This window comes from Tiliqua scincoides, chromosome 8 (genome assembly GCF_035046505.1).
Source record: "Tiliqua scincoides isolate rTilSci1 chromosome 8, rTilSci1.hap2, whole genome shotgun sequence".
Lineage (NCBI taxonomy): Eukaryota > Metazoa > Chordata > Lepidosauria > Squamata > Scincidae > Tiliqua > Tiliqua scincoides.
The window spans coordinates 53,377,533-53,395,754 of record NC_089828.1 but is presented as its reverse complement, the minus strand read 5'-3'; the positions used below and the strand labels follow the sequence as shown (position 1 = coordinate 53,395,754).

General features: G+C 45.7%; 1 protein-coding gene and 1 pseudogene across 8 annotated transcripts in view; both read left to right on the top strand.

Moving 5' to 3' along the window:
* The window catches only part of MSI2 (musashi RNA binding protein 2), a 474,139-nt gene that overhangs the window by 131,056 nt on the left and 324,861 nt on the right, over positions 1-18,222 (top strand). For all 8 annotated transcript variants that reach the window (XM_066636684.1, XM_066636689.1, XM_066636688.1 and 5 more), the window contains exon 6: positions 12,809-12,901. In XM_066636684.1, coding sequence (XP_066492781.1) covers positions 12,809-12,901 — 93 coding nt within the window. The remainder of the gene's footprint in view (positions 1-12,808; positions 12,902-18,222) is intronic.
* Positions 2,162-2,278, top strand: LOC136659513 (5S ribosomal RNA; annotated as a pseudogene).

The following is an 18,222-nucleotide window of genomic DNA, read 5'->3' as shown; positions in this document are numbered from 1 at the left end:
CTCTCTCTCTCTCTCTCTCTCTGTCTTTTGTTCTGCTGTGAAGCCCCAGGAATCCAGTTAAAAGATCCCTTTCCCTGCTTCCCTGGCAAGTTTGTGTGTTAAGCAGATGAAAAGTTTTATATTGAACGCAGGGCACAGTGGAGTACGAAATGTAACTGTATTTTTTCTCTTCTCTCCCTTACATCACTTATAAATCTGTTCAGAAGAACACAAGTACCCAAGAATGATGAAATGTCAAAAATTGGAGATTAGGCAAAGGAGGTAGAATTCTCCCATTAATATCCATCTACCTTTCTAACTCTGTATATTTATAATCTGCATGGAGGGAAGGCGCTTTCTGAAAAACATTTTTAGCTTTAGGTCTAGTTAGTTTCCTCTGAAATTTGAATTAATTTTGGCAATTTGTGATGCATATTAAAGCACTTTACACCTTTTTAGTTCTCCAGACAAGCCCTGTCAAATTGAAACTCCTGGGAAGAGGAGGCCAGGTGAATGTCATGGGTAAGGGAGATGAGACATCCCAATCTTCCTAGCTTTTCCAGCCTCATGTCCTTCAAAATCAGGAATGTCCTTGTGGTTCCCTCCTTAATACTCCCCTCCCCCGTTCTGTAGGCAAACTCGGAAGCTTTGAGAATGAATCCAAGCAAGATTTGAGGTCATGACCTATTTATTTGTTTACATAATTAAAAAAAACAAAAACTCAAACCCTTTCTCCAGCTTACACAATAATTAAAATCAGCAAAAATAATAAAATGTTCAAAAACAGCAGGCCCAAATTAGCAATATAAAAAACCAGGAGGAAACCAAAGCTATGCTATTAAGAGCTAGTGTAGTGGTTAAAGGTATGACTGAGAAGTTTCGGGTTCAAATCCATACTTCTCTGTGAAGCATGTGTTGCCTGTTTTCAGACCACCTTGCCTTATGGGGTTGTTGTTGCAGGGACATGGGGAGGCAGGTGAGGCAGTGCCTCCCCACTGGAGTCCTTCGGAAAGCACCACCACCATGGGAGATGCTCAGTCACTCAGAATCCACACACTCTGTACTTTCTACAGCCTCCATGCTTTGCGCATGGGTTGTGAGTGCTTGAACACCTCCCACGGTGGTGGTGCTTTAAGAAGGACTCCGGTGGGGAGGCACTGCCTCACCTGCCTCCCCACCCACTGCACATCCCTGGGCTGTTGACACTGAAAATTGCAGAGAGGGGAGGATCTTCTTTGCTTCCATGAGCTCCTTGGAGCAAGGGTGGGAGAACAGTGAATGCAGCTGCAGCCTTGGGCTAGGCCCCACTGAGCTGGGATGCTGAGCTGGGTCCGGCTTGTGTTGGTTCAGTAGATGTAATGAATAGCAGCTTGATTTTTGTTCTTCCTGGGAGCCAGATCCTGTCTTCAGAAAAGGGGTTTGGCGTTCAGGCCCCTTCCAGCTGCCTGATTCTATTGTTCACCACATAGTGGGTTGCCAGGAGCAACATTGGAACTCTTTACTTTTGAAATTCCATCAGGTTTCTGACTGCCAGACTAGAGGAGAGTTGAGCTCTCAAGTGTTAGCTGGTGGGATGGAAGGAGTCCTGTGGATTGTGGCAGCACAAAAAGGCACCCCCAGACTCAATAGGGCTGTAGCTCAGTGCAGAGCAGCTGCTTTGCTTATGAAAGGTCCCAGGTTTAACCCTTGGCATCTTGTAGTAGGGCTGGGAGGAATGCTTTTGTGTAACCCAGGAGAGCTGCTGCCAGCCAGTGTGGACAATACTGAACTAGTTGGATGAAGGGCCTGACCTGGTGGAAGGTAACTCCTTTATAGCAAGGTTTATGGGTCCATATGTCTCAGCCCAGTCTTACGCACCTCTGTTGAGAAGTTAATCCCATTTTAGTCAGTGGGACTTACTTCCAAATAAGTGTGCTTAAGGTTGCAGCCTCGAATGCTTAGTATTGTACTGAAGTTTGAGAACTTGATCAAAGCAAGCATCTGAAGAAATACCAGTTTCGGAGGCTGGCGTCCATTTGACTTAACACGGTATGGAAGGTGAACAACTTGGGAGAAGAGCCTGCTGTGTTTTGCTTTGGTCTACAGCCCGGATGACAGATTTGGGGGAAGGACATTGGTTTAGTGTGGGTTTAGTTACATGCCTTGAATTCGCTCCGCGTGTGTTTTTCCAGGCTTCATGAATGTCAAGTGCGATGCTGCTGCACATGCCTGATCTCGTCTGATCTCGGAAGCTAAGCAGGGTCAGGCCTGGTTAGTACTTGGATGGGAGACCGCCTGGGAATACCAGGTGCTGTAGGCTTATACCGTAGTCTTTCAGGACTGAAGGTTGCCAGCCATCCTTTGCTGCTGTTATCAAGTTGCCCTTCAATGCGTAATTGTAGAACTCACTGCCACATGATGTGGCTTTAAAAGGGCCCAGATAGATTCATGGAGGTAGTGTTGAGGGTCCTCTATTTCAGGCCCACACCTATCAGAGAGCCAGCCTCTGTGTCCCAGGAGTGACTGGGGTGCTGCAGGGATACCTGAGCCCTTGATCTTACCCAGCAAGATCTCTATGTGCATACTCTTTATCTTTATGGCGGGTAGTGGCAGCGGCTGGGACTTTGTCAGAAGGAGGAGGATGACATCTGCTTAAGCTTGTCAGTGGGGGAAAAGAATCTCTAAGGCAACAAATGACTTGTGTTCTTTCGCGAGGGGAACATGGATAACAAAGCAACTGAACTGTCTTTTCAGGAAAGCGCAGATTGCCAGGGCGAGACTTAATTTCGTCCTTTATTTTTGCTGCTTTCCAAAACAATTTAATGCTTCGCAATGCATCTCCAAGCATTGAAATGTTGTTGCTGTGCCTTTCCTTGTCATTACCAATACCTGTTTGACCAGAGCCGTGGAAGCAAAGTGATCTTTTTTCTTTTCCTATTTACCTTTCTTCTCCATTTCCAATGGGAAGTCACACTCTTTCCGGAGACATTGCATATCAAATTGATCGTTCTAATACTTAGAATAATTGCCTTCTTCCCTGTTTTTTTTTTTCCCCCTTTTCTCGTATGACACCAAATGCTTGGCCCCATATTAAATCAAACGCTGGCATGCAAAAGGCCCCTGACAGGCCTGCAAATGCTTTCGTTACAAGGCTGCTTCAGCCAGTTCTTATTTGTAAATGACAATTTTCTACACCAAAATATATGCTTGGACTTCAGTTGTAGAGCCGTGGATTGCAGCCAGGAGAGGAATAATTGAATTTTGATGCTACGCGGTTTTAGGGCGATTTTATTTAAAAGAATTAAGTCACCGAACGATGGTTAGGCTGGGAATTTTGGGGGGTGGTGAAAAGTATCCACCCTGGCCAACTTTCAAAAAGCATTTGGAATTGGATTGGGGTTGAATTTGTTTGTGATCAACAAACCATGGGGTTCATTGGGTTTGGGTGGGACTGTCATCGCCCATGGCCGTGTCGTAGCATACAGTTCCATGCCTGGTGGTGCTGGCACCCTGGAGAGCCAGGGTGGTGTAGTGGTTTGGGAGGTGAATTTAGACCTGGAAGATCTAGGTTCAAGTCCCCCTTCAGCCATGAAACTTCCTGGATGATCTTGGGCCAGTCACTTTTTCTCAGCCTCGTCTACCTCACAGGGTTGTTGTGAGGACAAACGGAGGGGAGCAGCTGTGTACACTGCCCCGAGCTCTTTAGAGGAAGGGTGATATAAAAATGTGATAAATAAATATCCATATAATGAATCAATATTCGTTCCTAGAACTTTAGGGGTAGAAGCAACCCTTGGCTTGCAACAGTGTTCTAGGGCAGGGGTGTCCAAAGTTTTTGGCAAGAGGGCCACATCGTCTCTCTGACACTGTGTCGGGGGCCAGGGAAAAAAAGAATTAATTTACATTTAAAATTTGAATAAATCTACATAAGTTTTACATAAATGAATATATTAAAGATGAACTTATATGAATGAATGAAGGTCTTGCAATAGCTCAAGGCCTATAAAGGGCCTTGCTCAAAGCAAGGCCAGTCTTTCCTTTGCTGCCGCTACTGCATCACAGATGTGAAACAGCAAGCAGCGGAAGAAGCCCTCATCCCACAGCTCACTCAAGAGGTCAAACAGTCTCCCTCACGCTGAGAGCAGTTGCATTGGGCCAGTGCGGGCTCCAACAAATCTCCAGAGGGCCAGAGGCTCATTGGAGACTGTGGGCTCCTTGAGCGCCGCATTGAGAGGCCTCGAGGGCTGCAAGTGGCCCCAGGGCCAGGGTTTGGGCACCCCTGTTCTAGGGCTACATGAAAGCCCAAATAGCAATTTTTCTCTACTTTTCTCGGGTATATCGGGGATTGAACCCTGGACCTTCTGCACACAAAGCAGGTGCTCTTCTGTAAAACAGAAGTAAGTTAGACTGAGAGGTAGTATCAACTCAAGGTTACCCAGTGAGTGAGCTTCATGTCAGGGTGATTATTACAAGTAATTCCTTAGAGCAGGGGCCTCCAGACTTTTTGGGCAGAGGGCCGCATCAAATATCTGGCGCAGCGCTGAGGGCCAGAAAAAAAATTTAAATATAAAATTTAAATAAGTAAATTAGAGATGGAACTTAGATGAGTGAATAAATGAATGAATGGGCTCATTCATTCAACCTCTCTGGCCCTCAGAACACCCTCCAGACACAACCAGAGCACATTCAACCTCTCTGGCCCTCAGAACACCCTCCAGACACAACCAGAGCACAGCTCTGGTCATATTCAGTTGAGTGGGCCAGAGGCTTCAGGGAACAAGAGGCTGGCAGCAGACCGGATAGAGGCTCACTGCGAGCTGCATCTGGCCTCCGGGCTGGGGTTTGAAGACCCCCCTGCCTTAGAGCAGTGGTTCCTAAACTTACTGGGGTCGTGGTGCCCTTTCAGCTGCCTCTTCCTGGCTCAGTCGGGCGCCACCACATTGGATCTTGCAAGATCCAAGATTGTGTGCCAAAACCTTGCGAGATCCACAATAGTGGCAACTGGGAGGGCTAGTAGGAGGGGCAACCAAGGACATTTCATGGCACACAGTTTGGGAACCACTGCCTTAGAAGCATAGTTTCAAATCTTTGAAGAAAGTCTGTAGAGGAGTGTGGAACAGTTCTAAGAAGGCATGGGCAATAAAATGGAGGGGAAAACGAAAGAAGAGAGGCTCAGACCGAGTTTCTGCAGCCCTTGATCTAGTCTAGGGCATGCTGACAGGTGGGGGCCACTATTCGCAGATTCATCCCACTGCAAATGCCAGACCCCCAGATTCCCCCCCCTCTGCAGACCTCCTATATGTGATAGGAACCTTGTTCAGGTTGTGGAAGGTTTTCTTAGCCTTAGAGAGGCCGTGTGCTTTGCGTATGGGCTCTCTAAAGCTCAGAATGGCGCCCAGAGTGGTTTTTGGATGACTTTGACATGCGGCCTCTCCAAGGCTCAGAAAGGCTCTGGATTCAAATGGAGCAAGGCTCCTGTCTCGTTTAGAGCAAAGGTGGGCTCCAAAAACTGGATTTTGTCTTTTACAGTTTTTGGTATCCGCAGGGGTCAGAAATGGAACCCCTGCAGATAAAGAGGCTCTACCTGTAATCTGAAGTAAGCAGCGTAGTTTCCAGTGGAACTTAGTTTTGGTCTCGTAATAATGTGAAAAGAAATTGGGGGGGGGGGGGACTCCTGCCAAGGCCCAGCAAATTCTTCCTTAAGTTCATGGCAGGTTTACCCTGAAGAAATGGAAACAAACAATATAGGAAAGATTGGAGAGGCACACAGAGAGGGAAGGGGGGGAGAATGGGAATACAGACAGGCAAGGAACTGATGATAGGGAAAACACAGAATACAAAGAGAGGCTGTAGGAAAACAAAAACTTGGAAACAAAAGAGATGGTTGAAAGGTGGGAAAGAGTAAATGCATGGTAGAGATTGAAGAGAGAGAAAATGGGAAGACGAGATGCACCCAAAAAATCTATACGGGAAGGGAGGGCACATACCAGCTTTGTCCTATATGCTCAATTAATAAAAGCAAACCAGTTGCTCATTACAGAGACTGGTTAGATGTGGCATTCTGTTGCAGGCCCCTTTTGGTTGTTCACTGTTGCCAATTCTGCCTCTCTAAAACAGAACTGTAGTCTGTGGTCGACAATTCAAAGCGCTATGATAGAAAAGCGTTTATTTGTTTATAGTGCTAGTTTCAGCCAAGAAAAGCCCCCAAAGTGGTTTGCAATTAAACTCTTAACAACCTGCACTAGATGTGGAGAGGGAGGGGCCGGAAGGAGCTAGAGATGGACCCAGGGACTGGCTGACTGCCGGCAGGCAGCCCAAAGTTGCATCACCCTCTCTTAATTGCAAATTCATCAGAGTCACAAAGCACGAACAATAGCAGCTAAAGCATTTATTTATTTAAAATATTTATAGCCCATGGTTATCCATAGCACAAAATGGTGTACGTAAAAATCATAACTGAAAATAACAAATAGCAAAATCATCATCATGTTGGCAACCTTCAGTCTCGAAAGACTATGGTATCGCGCTCTGAATGGTGGTTCTGGAACAGCGTCTAGTGTGGCTGAAAAGGCTGATTCGGGAGTGACAATCCCTTCCACACTGGGAGCAAGTGCAGTCTGTCCCTGGTCTGTCTTCCTGGCTGTGGGCCTTCCTTCTTTCCCTCTTTGCCTCAGACTGTTGGCCAAGTGTCTCTTCAAACTGGGAAAGGCCATGCTGCACAGCCTGCCTCCAAGCGGGCCGCACAGAGGCCAGGGTTTCCCACCTGTTGAGGTCCACTCCTAAGGCCTTCAGATCCCTCTTGCAGATGTCCTTGTATCGCAGCTGTGGTCTACCTGTAGGGCGCTTTCCTTGCACGAGTTCTCCATAGAGGAGATCCTTTGGGATCCGGCCATCATCCATTCTCACGACATGACCGAGCCAACGCAGGCGTCTCTGTTTCAGCAGTGCATACATGCTAGGGATTCCAGCACGTTCCAGGACTGTGTTGTTTGGAACTTTGTCCTGCCAGGTGATAGCAAAATATATCTAAGTAAACGTACACTGTGCTGGGGAGTGGTGTACCTTCTTGGACAGGATGTTTGATGGACTGGGTACCATTGCAGAGGAGACTCCACCCCTCATGGAGTGAGGCTCATGGAGTGAGCCTCCACCTCAATGGAGAGAGGTGAAAAGCGGTGTGCCCCAAGGATCTGTCCTGGGACCGGTGCTTTTCACCCTCTTCATAAATGACCTGGAGACAGGGTTGAGCAGTGAGGTGGCTAAGTTTGCAGACGACACCAAACTTTTCCGAGTGGTGAAGACCAGAAGTGATTGTGAGGAGCTCCAGAAGGATCTCTCCAGACTGGCAGAATGGGCAGCAAAATGGCAGATGCGCTTCAATGTCAGTAAGTGTAAAGTCATGCACATTGGGGCAAAAAATCAAAACTTCACATATAGGCTGATGGGTTCTGAGCTGTCTGTGACAGATCAGGAGAGAGATCTTGGGGTGGTGGTGGACAGGTCGATGAAAGTGTCTACCCAATGTGCGGCAGCAGTGAAGAAGGCCAATGCTTGGGATCATTAGGAAGGGTATTGAGAACAAAACGGCTAGTATTATAATGCCATTGTACAAATGTATGGTAAGGCCACACCTGGAGTATTGTGTTCAGTTCTGGTTGCCACATCTCAAAAAAGACATAGTGGAAATGGAAAAGGTGCAAAAGACAGTGACTAAGATGATTTCGGGGCTGGGGCACCTTCCTTATGAGGAAAGGCTACGGCGTTTGGGCCTCTTCAGCCTAGAAAAGAGACGCCTGAGGGGGGACATGATTGAGACATACAAAATTATGCAGGGGATGGACAGAGTGGATAGGGAGATGCTCTTTACACTCTCACATAATACCAGAACCAGGGGACATCCACTAAAATTGAGTGTTGGGCGGGTTAGGACAGACAAAAGAAAATATTTCTTTACTCAGCGCGTGGTCGGTCTGTGGAACTCCTTGCCACAGGATGTGGTGCTGGCGTCTGGCCTGGACGCCTTTAAAAGGGGATTGGACAAGTTTCTGGAGGAAAAATCCATTATGGGGTATAAGCCATGATGTGTATGCGCAACCTCCTGATTTTAGAAATGGATTATGTCAGAATGCCAGATGCAAGGGAGGGCACCAGGATGAGGTCTCTTGTTATCTGGTGTGCTCCCTGGGGCATTTGGTGGGCCGCTGTGAGATACAGGAAGCTGGACTAGATGGGCCTATGGCCTGATCCAGTGGGGCTGTTCTTATGTTCTCATGTTCACCCTCTATGTCTGATAGTAGCAAGTGGATTGGAGTTCTGCAGGTTCATTCAGGAAGCAGCAGGGTTGTCCTATTCTCAGGCTATTTAGAGCTTTAATAGTTAAAACAAGGAATTGATGAAGAATCCTAGTCAGGTGTTCCAATCTTTTTGGTATTGGAATGCGCACCTGACAGCTGCATTCTGAATCCAGTTTGCCACATCTACAAAGTTTCCAAGGCATGGTGCTGGCCAAAGTTGGTGTTGGGTTGACCCGGTCAGGCACTGACTGAGGATCCATTTACACCCAAGGATGCACAGTTGATTCCTTATGCCCCAAGTCCAAAAATCTCAAGTTGTGTTTTGGGTAGAGTTACGAGGCAGGCTAGGCTAGATGTATCACTGGTCCAACTCTATAGAAGGCAACTTTGTACATCAGAGAGGATGATGAAATGTTGCATCTCCAATTCTAATGCTCAACTTGAGGATTCAGTAAGCTTAAAAAAGTCTCAAGTGGTCCAGTTCCTCGCCCCATGCCCACCCAGCCCCACTCTGCTGTGTCTTTTTTTCCTCCAACAGATCCTTCAGCATTGCAGTGACCTGGAAGTCGCTCAGATGCTCAGCCTGTGTTAGGTTGGCTTTTTTTTTTTTAATTACTAAAGAAAGATATGCAGAAACCATTATCTGATTTTTTGGGTAGCCTCATTTTACTTCCAGACTGATATAGCACAAACTCAGGTGGTACAAACTGTGTGCATATGTAAACAGAGAAAAATATATACAATAAGATTATATTAAATAAACCTCCAGCCTGGAAAGAGTCCTGAGCAAACAGCCTTTAGCCCCTTCCTCCACAAGACTGGAATACAATATATTGGTATATCACCTGCTACAACTTAGTTGTATAGTGTTGGTAGAATTGTTCATTTCTGGGTTTCCTTGTCTTCATGGTATGTGCCTGGAGCTTACAGCTTCCTTTTAATAAGCGTCTTCTCAGCTGCCCTGGCATGTCAGCTGCTTCCTGATAAATACATCTTTCTTGAGCTCTGTTTGGGAATGCTTTACTGTTCTGCTGGAAGGGAACATGATTAGGGGCTTCGAGAATGTAGAGAGAGCAAGCATGGCGCTTGACTAAAGATGCAGACTTCGTAATGAGGACTGTCTCCCAGTGAAAGAAAACTTAATTGAATTTCTTTTAAGCAGCTAAGGTCGCAATCCTAACCCCTTCAGCACTGGCATGGCGGTGCCAATGGGACATGTGCTGCATCCTACAGTTGGGTGGCACTCACAGAGGCCTCCTCAAAGTAAGGGAATGTTTGTTCCCTTACATCAGAGCTGCACTGCCCTTATGTCAGTGCTGGAGACCACTGACCTAAGGGGTTAGGATTGCGCCCTTAATTTGTGCAAATTTCTATTTAATTAAAACAAAAGCCTTGATGGTAGGAAAACTTTCTTGGTTTTTGCAGGAGCCATGCGTTTGTTGCAGTAGGATCTCTTAGAAGAGGCATTCCCCCGTGTGAAATAAGCAGGAATGCTTCTCCCAAGATGCTACCTACCAGATTCAGTTTTTATAAAAATTTTGGTTGGTTTTTTTTAATGGTGTTTGAGGCTGGATTAATAGTGTTGCTCTGTCTGCCTCCTCTGTAAGGCTCTTGAATTTTCTCTTGCCTGGAATCCTGAGTCAGTGGCATTGCTCACTTGTCTTTTAAAATATGTAATCCACCTGTGGGAAAGATTAGGGGTGTACATTTATTTTGCAACAGCTGAAAAATTGAAAGAAATGGGATCCATTTGTTTTAGTATTTGATAGTAAAGAACCAAATTCAATTTTGTATACTAGTATCCCCAGCAGCTCGCCAGAGAAAGGGAGATTGACACTGTAACCTGTCCAACTCATGCGCATTTTAGCAAAAGTGTTCAGCATTCTGATAGGTTGTGTTTCTACACAGACCCCTGCAATAACAGTGGCAAAGGGAAGGACTTGAAGAAGTCTGGGAAAGAGGCATTTTGCCTGGGCGATTTCTTTCTCGTTAGAACTCAAATGAAATAACACAAATGAATGCAATTTAAATAAATGAAGTTTCAATTCCAGGAACCTTACAAGCATATCAAGGAAATCCTCTGAAAGATGCAACAGATGGAGTAGACGGTGCTAGGTTAGATGGAGCAATGGCAGCTGCCTAAATTTGTAAGGCAGTGGTATTCAAACAGGGGCATCGCGATGCCCCAGCCTGTGGGTCCTGGCCGCTGCCCCCAGGGCTCCCCAGGTCAGGGAAAGGGAGAATGGGGCGATCGCGCTCCGCTTCCGCTTTTGCGGAGGCAGAGCAGATCTCTCCACTCTCCCTTTTCCTGACCTGGGGTGCTCTGCAGGCGCTTGCACAGGGCTTCCCGCACACAGGGACGGCTGCTGCAGGGACTGGTGAGAGCATCCCAGTCCCTGCAGCCCCCTGAGCGACGCAATCCTGGGGATTTCAAACTCCTGGAGAGTTTGAAAACTGCAGCTGTAAGGGAAGGAAGCCTGCCAAAATGCTTTCCTCTGGGGCATGATCCCACTTAAACCTAGAAACCATGCTGTGCTTTCTCACAAGTGTGGACTGGACTGTCGGTGTGAGAACTTGTTATGCTCCATTCCCCATTTGCACATGATTACTGAGGGTGATGGTGGCGGAAGCAACTATCCTCAAACTTGGCATTGCCTCACCTACTGTGTACGTGGAAGGGAGAATGGGTGCTCCAGAAGGCACAGTGGCAGGCTTTTGTGTGCACACAACAGAAGATGCTGGGTGTTCATGTCCAACTCTTAAAACACTCAAGGTCCTCAACTTCACTTCCAGCAGAGGCGTTTTGCAAACCCCTGCTGTGCAGGTGTTGTATGGCTGTGCCAATGTCTTCTAGCCCCATTGTGCAGCCAAGGGATATATTTTTTTCCTTGGTGCTTCTCCTCTTGGATGCCTCCCACCCTGAGCTGCCTAAGCTTCACACAGACAATCTCACTACAATTAGTTTTTAATTGATCCTCTGAGTAACAGAACTCTCCCGTATGCAGCGCAAGTCAAAATGCATTTGCTTGCCATGGCCTAAAATGAGCACTGAGTTGTTTTTGACAGTGTTTAAAGCTGACAGTAGTGAATTTTATGCAATTTGCAAGTTCTTAAAAAAGAATATTCTTTGCTGTTACAAGATTTTTATTTTTTCTTTCAAACAGACTTCATTTCTTCATATTTGAAGAAAACAATAAAGCTTTGACTGTGCTGGTGTACACCAAAGCTTGGAAACCAAAACAAAACAGGCCTTTCCTTCATTATTTTATCCATGTTACTTGGCATTTAGAGGGCCTTTTATACATATTAATCAACCGTCTCCATCTTGATGTTTTGTTACAATTTCCAAGGCCTGTTAGAAATCTCTCTGCACTCCCTGATCATATAGAACCTGCATTTTGAGGGTGTTCAGTCTCTTTGGATTTTGGGTAATCACAGAAGCGTCTCTGTTGCCCAGAAAGCCCAGTGCCGTTCTTGTCTGGTTGGGCGAAGCAGAGGGTGAGACAGTGGAAGGCAATATTAGCTGGGCTGTACTGTCTGTGTATTCCATCTGATTAAACGCACTGCTGTTATGGTAGCTACACTGGTTTCCAGACCGTTTGCAGGTACATTTCAAGATGTGGTGACTACCTATAAAATTGTACTTATTGAAAGCCCAATGTACCTGAAAGCCTCTTTCCTGAAGTCACTTCTGGTTAGAAGGGGCATGTGCCACCACTCTGTGCCGGTCAGATTGGGTCCCTCTTTGCCTGTATACAGATGGCAAATGAAGGCATGTCTGTTTTATTGCGTGGACTAGTCTTTACTTTGCTGCTATGAACTGGATTATTTTGGTTCCCAGTGCTCTCATATTGCACTGGTCTTGCCTGTGTGCGTGTGTGCGAGTACCCAAGAAGATAAGGCAGTGTTTGTGGTTTCTTCTGCACCCGCATTTTATTCTCACATTTATATAATATGGATGAACTTCAGTCCCATGTTATCCTTTTAGAGTGTAAGAGGGGTATGTGCCTCTTATACTCTAAAGAAATTCAGAAGACACCTGTGCCTCAGGTATCCAAGGTCTGGAAGACACTGCTTTACATATCCCACCCTCAGCTCCTTGGAGAAAGTCTGGGATAGAAGTGTGATAAACAGTTGTTTTTAGATTTATGTGTGTCACTGAAGACAAGCAGTGCTTGGGGAGTACCTATGAAGCAAGAGTAGTCAAGCTATAGAAAATGTTTGACACTTGGCCACAACTTTATTTTTGGTTTTAAGTGGGAGTGGGAAGGATGATTGGGGGGGGGGGGAAGCCTTCTTGAAATGGAAAATGCTTAAAAAAACGCCGAGTGGGCACTGAGCTTGGTGGATGCCTAAACCAAGCCATCAAAGTGGTCTTAACCAAACAACACGACCTCATGTAATTGAATTAAACATGCATTCCTTTTCATGAAGGGAGAGATATTTTTGTTAACTGGATTAAGGATAGCATCTGAAACGCTGTCTCCGACAGGCATTGTTCTTGAATAATCTGGGGTAATGCTCTTTTTTTCCCCTTGTTTTGTAATTTCTTACAGATGGTCACAAGAACAAAGAAAATATTTGTAGGTGGATTATCTGCCAACACAGTAGTGGAAGACGTAAAGCAATACTTCGAGCAGTTTGGCAAGGTGAGTCCCATACCCGGTCAGCACAATATACTCTGACTTCTTTTCAGGGCTCCTGGATTTGCACTTATGTTCAAATGTATAGGCAACTGTTTCTTGTATTGGTCCATGCAACCAGTGTTTGTGTTCATTGTATATTTGATGAATCTGGTGTGGAATGTATACATATGGACATTTTTTATTATGGATAACTTTGTAGTTGCGGCCACAATGTCAGTAAATGCCACTTTCTTTTGTGGTGCTGACAAATGTGGTGCTTTTAGCAAAGTGATGATCTTTGCCCAAGCCATCGAATCAGGTTGTGGTTTAGCGATATGTACCCACATAGGGCACACTGATGCATTCTGATCTTGTCTAATGCAAGATGTGCATGATAATGTTTTTAGAGGTAAAGAGATTGCGCATGTGCGTGCCTGCGAGGGGAGGGAGAATTGTGCATTCTGAAAAGCAAGCGTTAAGAACTAAACTTGTGTGTATCATTAGGATTTGTGTTTTCAGTTTAACGTAATTGTTGAGGGGCTCTGGAATGTACATGGCTTTAGTACACTTCTGGGAGAAGCCTTTGTGAGCTAACTGGGCAAGAATAATGGGAAAGAAAGACCAAAAATGGACATCTGGTCTGGACATGATCCCATGGATGCCAGTGAAGCCTTTTGCTAAAAGGGATACACACATCCTACATGATGTGTGGCTTTTAATCAATGAATTATAAGGCCGTCTTCCCCACCTCCAAAACGACCCTCCAGTCACCCTCTCCTGTCCCCTGTGCCGGCCTGCCAGGCCTGGCTTAAGCTTACCCTCCCCCGGCACAGATTCGGTGCTGCTAGGCTAAAGCATGTCAGTGCGCTGGCCTAGTCTGCTCACATGCAGTTGCAAATGTGCTTTACAGCATGTTTGTGATACTTGGGAGCAAGCGCAAGGAACTTGTGCTGGCTCAGGGTGCGTAGGGGTTGTGATTGCACTGTAAGCTCCATAGTGGTACATGGCAGTTACATGCATTTAACATGACTGCTGCCAAAAGCATAGCCTTGAATTGAATTCTCCCTGGGCCCCTTCCGCACCATGTAATAGAACACTGCGATGACGTCAGGGTACAGGTTATTTTCCAATCCCCATTGGTGGCAGCTAGTGATGTAGATTCCAGGGCAGGGAACTGAACTTTGTGATGACCCTAGGATGTCGGGAACGTTTTCTAAATGTTTCAGAGAGGGAGAAATCCTGCTGCTTTGGGTAGCAGCTCCATTTTTCTTGTAGCATTTAGATCTACTTTGAGCGAGGCCACTGCAGTAGTGTTGTCTTCCCCAGGTCCCCAAAGCTCCCACACAACCAGCAAAGTACAGGGGCATTGCTCCAGCTTTGCCGCCTTCCTCACATTCAACCGATCTGGCTTCAATATGGATGGCTGTGCGGTTGACTTTAACTAGTGGCACACTGGTCTTTCGATGGGATGTGTTTTACAGCTGGTTTTTCTCATAGCTTTGTTTCCAATGATCTTCCTCTGATATCACACTTCGATGTACAGAGAGGCCACAGCCCAGAAACCGATTGTTTTGCTGACCTGAACAGATAAGCTGATCTTTGGAGAAATAAAATATTCCTTCCGTTCTACTGATGTTATCTAACGAGACCTCCAGCTACTGATAAGTCTGGGTAGAGTTATGCTGCCTGCTCTTCTATTTTCATTCATACACGTGCTGGAGATAGAAGAATACAGAAGAATCTTCAAGGCAGATCAATTTTGACATCTTTTGTAAAACAAAAAACTAGCAAGAGAAACTAAGCGGTGGGGGGATACAGTCCTTGTACATGTCTTCAGCTCTCTTTTGTTTGATTCTGAGATAGCCCTATCACGAGAGGTGAAGCAGCACCCAGATTTTGGTTGCTGTGAAGAATGGCAGGAGGCCAGCAGGGAGCAACGAGGTGAAATTCTCCTGTGCAAGACTTTTCGAAATAAGCTACCGTGTTCTTATGAATTTTAAGAACATGGCAAGGGAAGTACTAATGGATTATATGGATGGTGTTGGATTGACATCATTTGAATTCCCGCCTCAATTACAATGGCTGTAATTCTGTGGTAGAGCACTTTAGCTTGGGTGCAGAAGTTCCTAGGTTGAATCCCTGGAAGTGTCTCCAAGCAAGACTGGGAAGGATCGCTGTCTGAAGTAAGGAGACCTCCTGCCAGTCAGTGAAGGCTGGAGGGATCAATGGACTGACTCAGGAGGAGGCAGCAGATTCACACATGCAGTTACCGATTTTAATTTTAAGTGGGACCTGCACAAGAGGAGATGATGCTCACCAGTATTTTTTTTTTAAGTGCATGCCATGCTAAGCCTGTGCTAGGTGCTGTACGCATTGCTAGATCTAAAGCCATAGTTTCCAACCTTTAGGAGACTGCGCACCACTGAGGACTCATCATGGACCACATCCAATCCCCTGCCCCTTGCCCCCTCTTTGGACAGCAAAGTGTGAACCTGGGTGGTGCTGCACTGCCTGGCTCGGCCTGGCGATCGGCTTCACAGCCGGCAAACCCGGAAGAGCAAGCCGGCAGCTGCAGCAGCACATGCCTCTCACCTCCCTGAGCAGGACAGTGAGGGAGCACACCCGCAGGTCTTGCAATCCTGCCACTGTTGGCCAGCTCTTCTGCCGAGGCCCCATTTGTTTTTGGTCCACTCAAGATCACACAGGAGCTTGTGTGAGAGCTGGGAGGTTCCAGGAGGGATTGGCACTCAGGCGTGACCTGAAATGGGTATGACAAACCCTGGGGTGACCCCATGCCATAGATCTGATGTCCTCACTGGGTGCCAGCCCCTCCCTAAGGGCACCTCTGATCAGAAGTCTACTTAAGTGCAGGCTGGTCTTTTCTTTGTGAGACCTCGTGGACCACTTTTCAGGTTCTTGAGGACCACTGGTTGGGAACCACCACCCTAAAGTGAAACCAGCTCTGCCAGAGGTCTTCCAGCCTGCGCTTACGTAGTCTCGCTCTTCTCAGTGGAGTTTTAAGTGGAGACTCAGTAGAGTCTCATTCACTGATGGCGCCTTATATTTTTAGGGTGGCATTTGAAAGACCGGTTTGTGTCTACCTCCTTTTGTAGCAGAGGAAACTTCTAAATAGTTATTGTGCTGAATTGATAGTTGTTTTGCAAAACCACTCATTTTATTTTTCAATGATAATCTTCGATTCCGGCAGGATGATGTTTACAGCCCGCTGAGCCCTTTATTAAAGGATTATGGCAGTGTTTGAATGTTTCTTCCCTAGTTATTGTCAAATCTGCCAAACTCCTCCATCTAGTTTTGAAGTTAATAACAGTTTTGCTGCATGCATGTTTGCCTGTTCCCTGTGTGCACCCTGGAGGAATCATTTTTGTTTTGCCATCTGGTGGTTTCATGCTGAGTCGGAAAGTATAGACAACCAGACTGAGCTCATCCAAGCGATTTAGTGGGTTTGGGTGCCTCTTTGAGATCTTTTTTGTGTGTATACGTTTGTTTGAAAAAGCCCATTTTCTTGAAAATCGTACCCCTTTGACTTAAATAACCCCCCAAACCCCACAACCTTCTTTTATATGGCCAAGCTAAATCAAAATGCATCCCCAGTCAATAGTCTTCCCTTAAGCTCAGTTTGCAATACAAGGTACATTTGCATAATAATGCACTCAAGGCAGTCACCTGGTTAAAGACATATTAGCCTATTAATTGGGTAATTAATTGTTTAAATATGGGTGAATTTCCAAGTGAGTAAACTTAATAGTGTTGTTGGGGCAAGAAATGTACTTTTTGGGGGACGACAACGATGTGTACCTGTATTGGAGGAGACACACTTTTAAGAGAAGTGTTCTCTCTTGTGTGCAGGAGAAAGGGGAATGTCTCTTAAGATGGTGCTTGCCCTCTGCAGTTTTAAGAAGTGTTTAAATACAATATACTTGTCAAAAATAAATTAGACCCAGTGAAGTACCTCTTCAGCCATTCAAAGATTTTACAAATTGATGGGGGAAAAAAATCAAATGTTGTCATCCTAATAAACACAGAGGTGGGTGGGTGGGGGGTGTTCAGGAGAGCCCAGAAACTGATCTTTTGGAATAGCCAAGGAAGTAGCATATGCAGAAAGAGGTCTATATTCTACCATTGGCTGTAAAAGAGGATGGTCCAGGTTTGGATCCAGAGCTCTTTTCCACTTGAAGGGCTGCTTTCAATCTTGTGCTAGAATGTTAAGCCGAAAGAACAAAGCGAAATCTGGATTAATTCGTGAAACCTTTTGCATAAACTGAATAATGAAAAACACTTTCAGACCCACTTATTGTAGCACTCTGTGAAAACCTGTGCACATGTTTGTGGAACAGCACCAACTGCAGGCGTCCCCCTGTATCTGCGGATCTGGTTCTCTGCTCCCCCCCCCCCAAATGCCCCTACCCTCCTGTTACCTTAGTTTTTTTAGTACCGGTTGAAGCACGGGTGTTTCTTGCTTAACAGAGTAATATTCTTGCTTAACTGAAGCCTGCACACTAGAGCAGCACAGCTGGAATGTTAACAGGAAGCTTTCTGCTAATATTCGGTTAGTCTCCTCTCTGTAGTGTGTAGCTGGTGCTTTCATGTCACATTCTTCAGTTAAGCAAGAATTTTCCTTTAGTAAGCAAGAAACACCTGCTTCAACTGGTACTAAATAAAAACGAATTGGCATGGAGGGGCTGCTATTTATATTTATGCTGTTTATATAGGGTCCCCCCATATCCATGGTTTCTGTATCTGTGGGGGTGTGGGGTGGAATGGAACCCATGTGGATATGGGGGGGATGCCTTATCACTCTTCCTTCTTTAGATTGATTCCCCTGAATATAAAAGTTTCAGATGCTGAATGGCTGCAACCCTGGTAGGGTTCAATCTCTAGTCTCTTAAGGGTGCATAAATCCCATTGGAAAAACCTAGATTGCACCTTCACAGATGGGATCTCAGTGGGCACTCTTCTTATCCACTTTAGATGTCAGGCCTTTGTCCTTAAATCTTTGTCAACACTTTATTTTAGTTTGAAATGCATGCTGCCTTGGGTCACTTTGGCGGAGAAAGGTGGGGTATAAATAAAGTAAAAAAATAAAGATAATAAAATGCCAGTTTCACACTTGTGGCACTTCTAGTTTACAAGTGAAATGGGCTTGGAGCTTAATGCTTTGAGTTAAAAAAGTAACTTGAGTAATTCTATGGACTTTAATAGAGTTGCAACATCAAGTTCAGATGGATGGCAAGGACTGCAGCTTAGCGGTACAGTAAATCTTCTTTGCATACAAAGGGTGCCGGATTCAATCTCCGCCAGCATCCCTGGGGTAGAGCTAGGAAGGA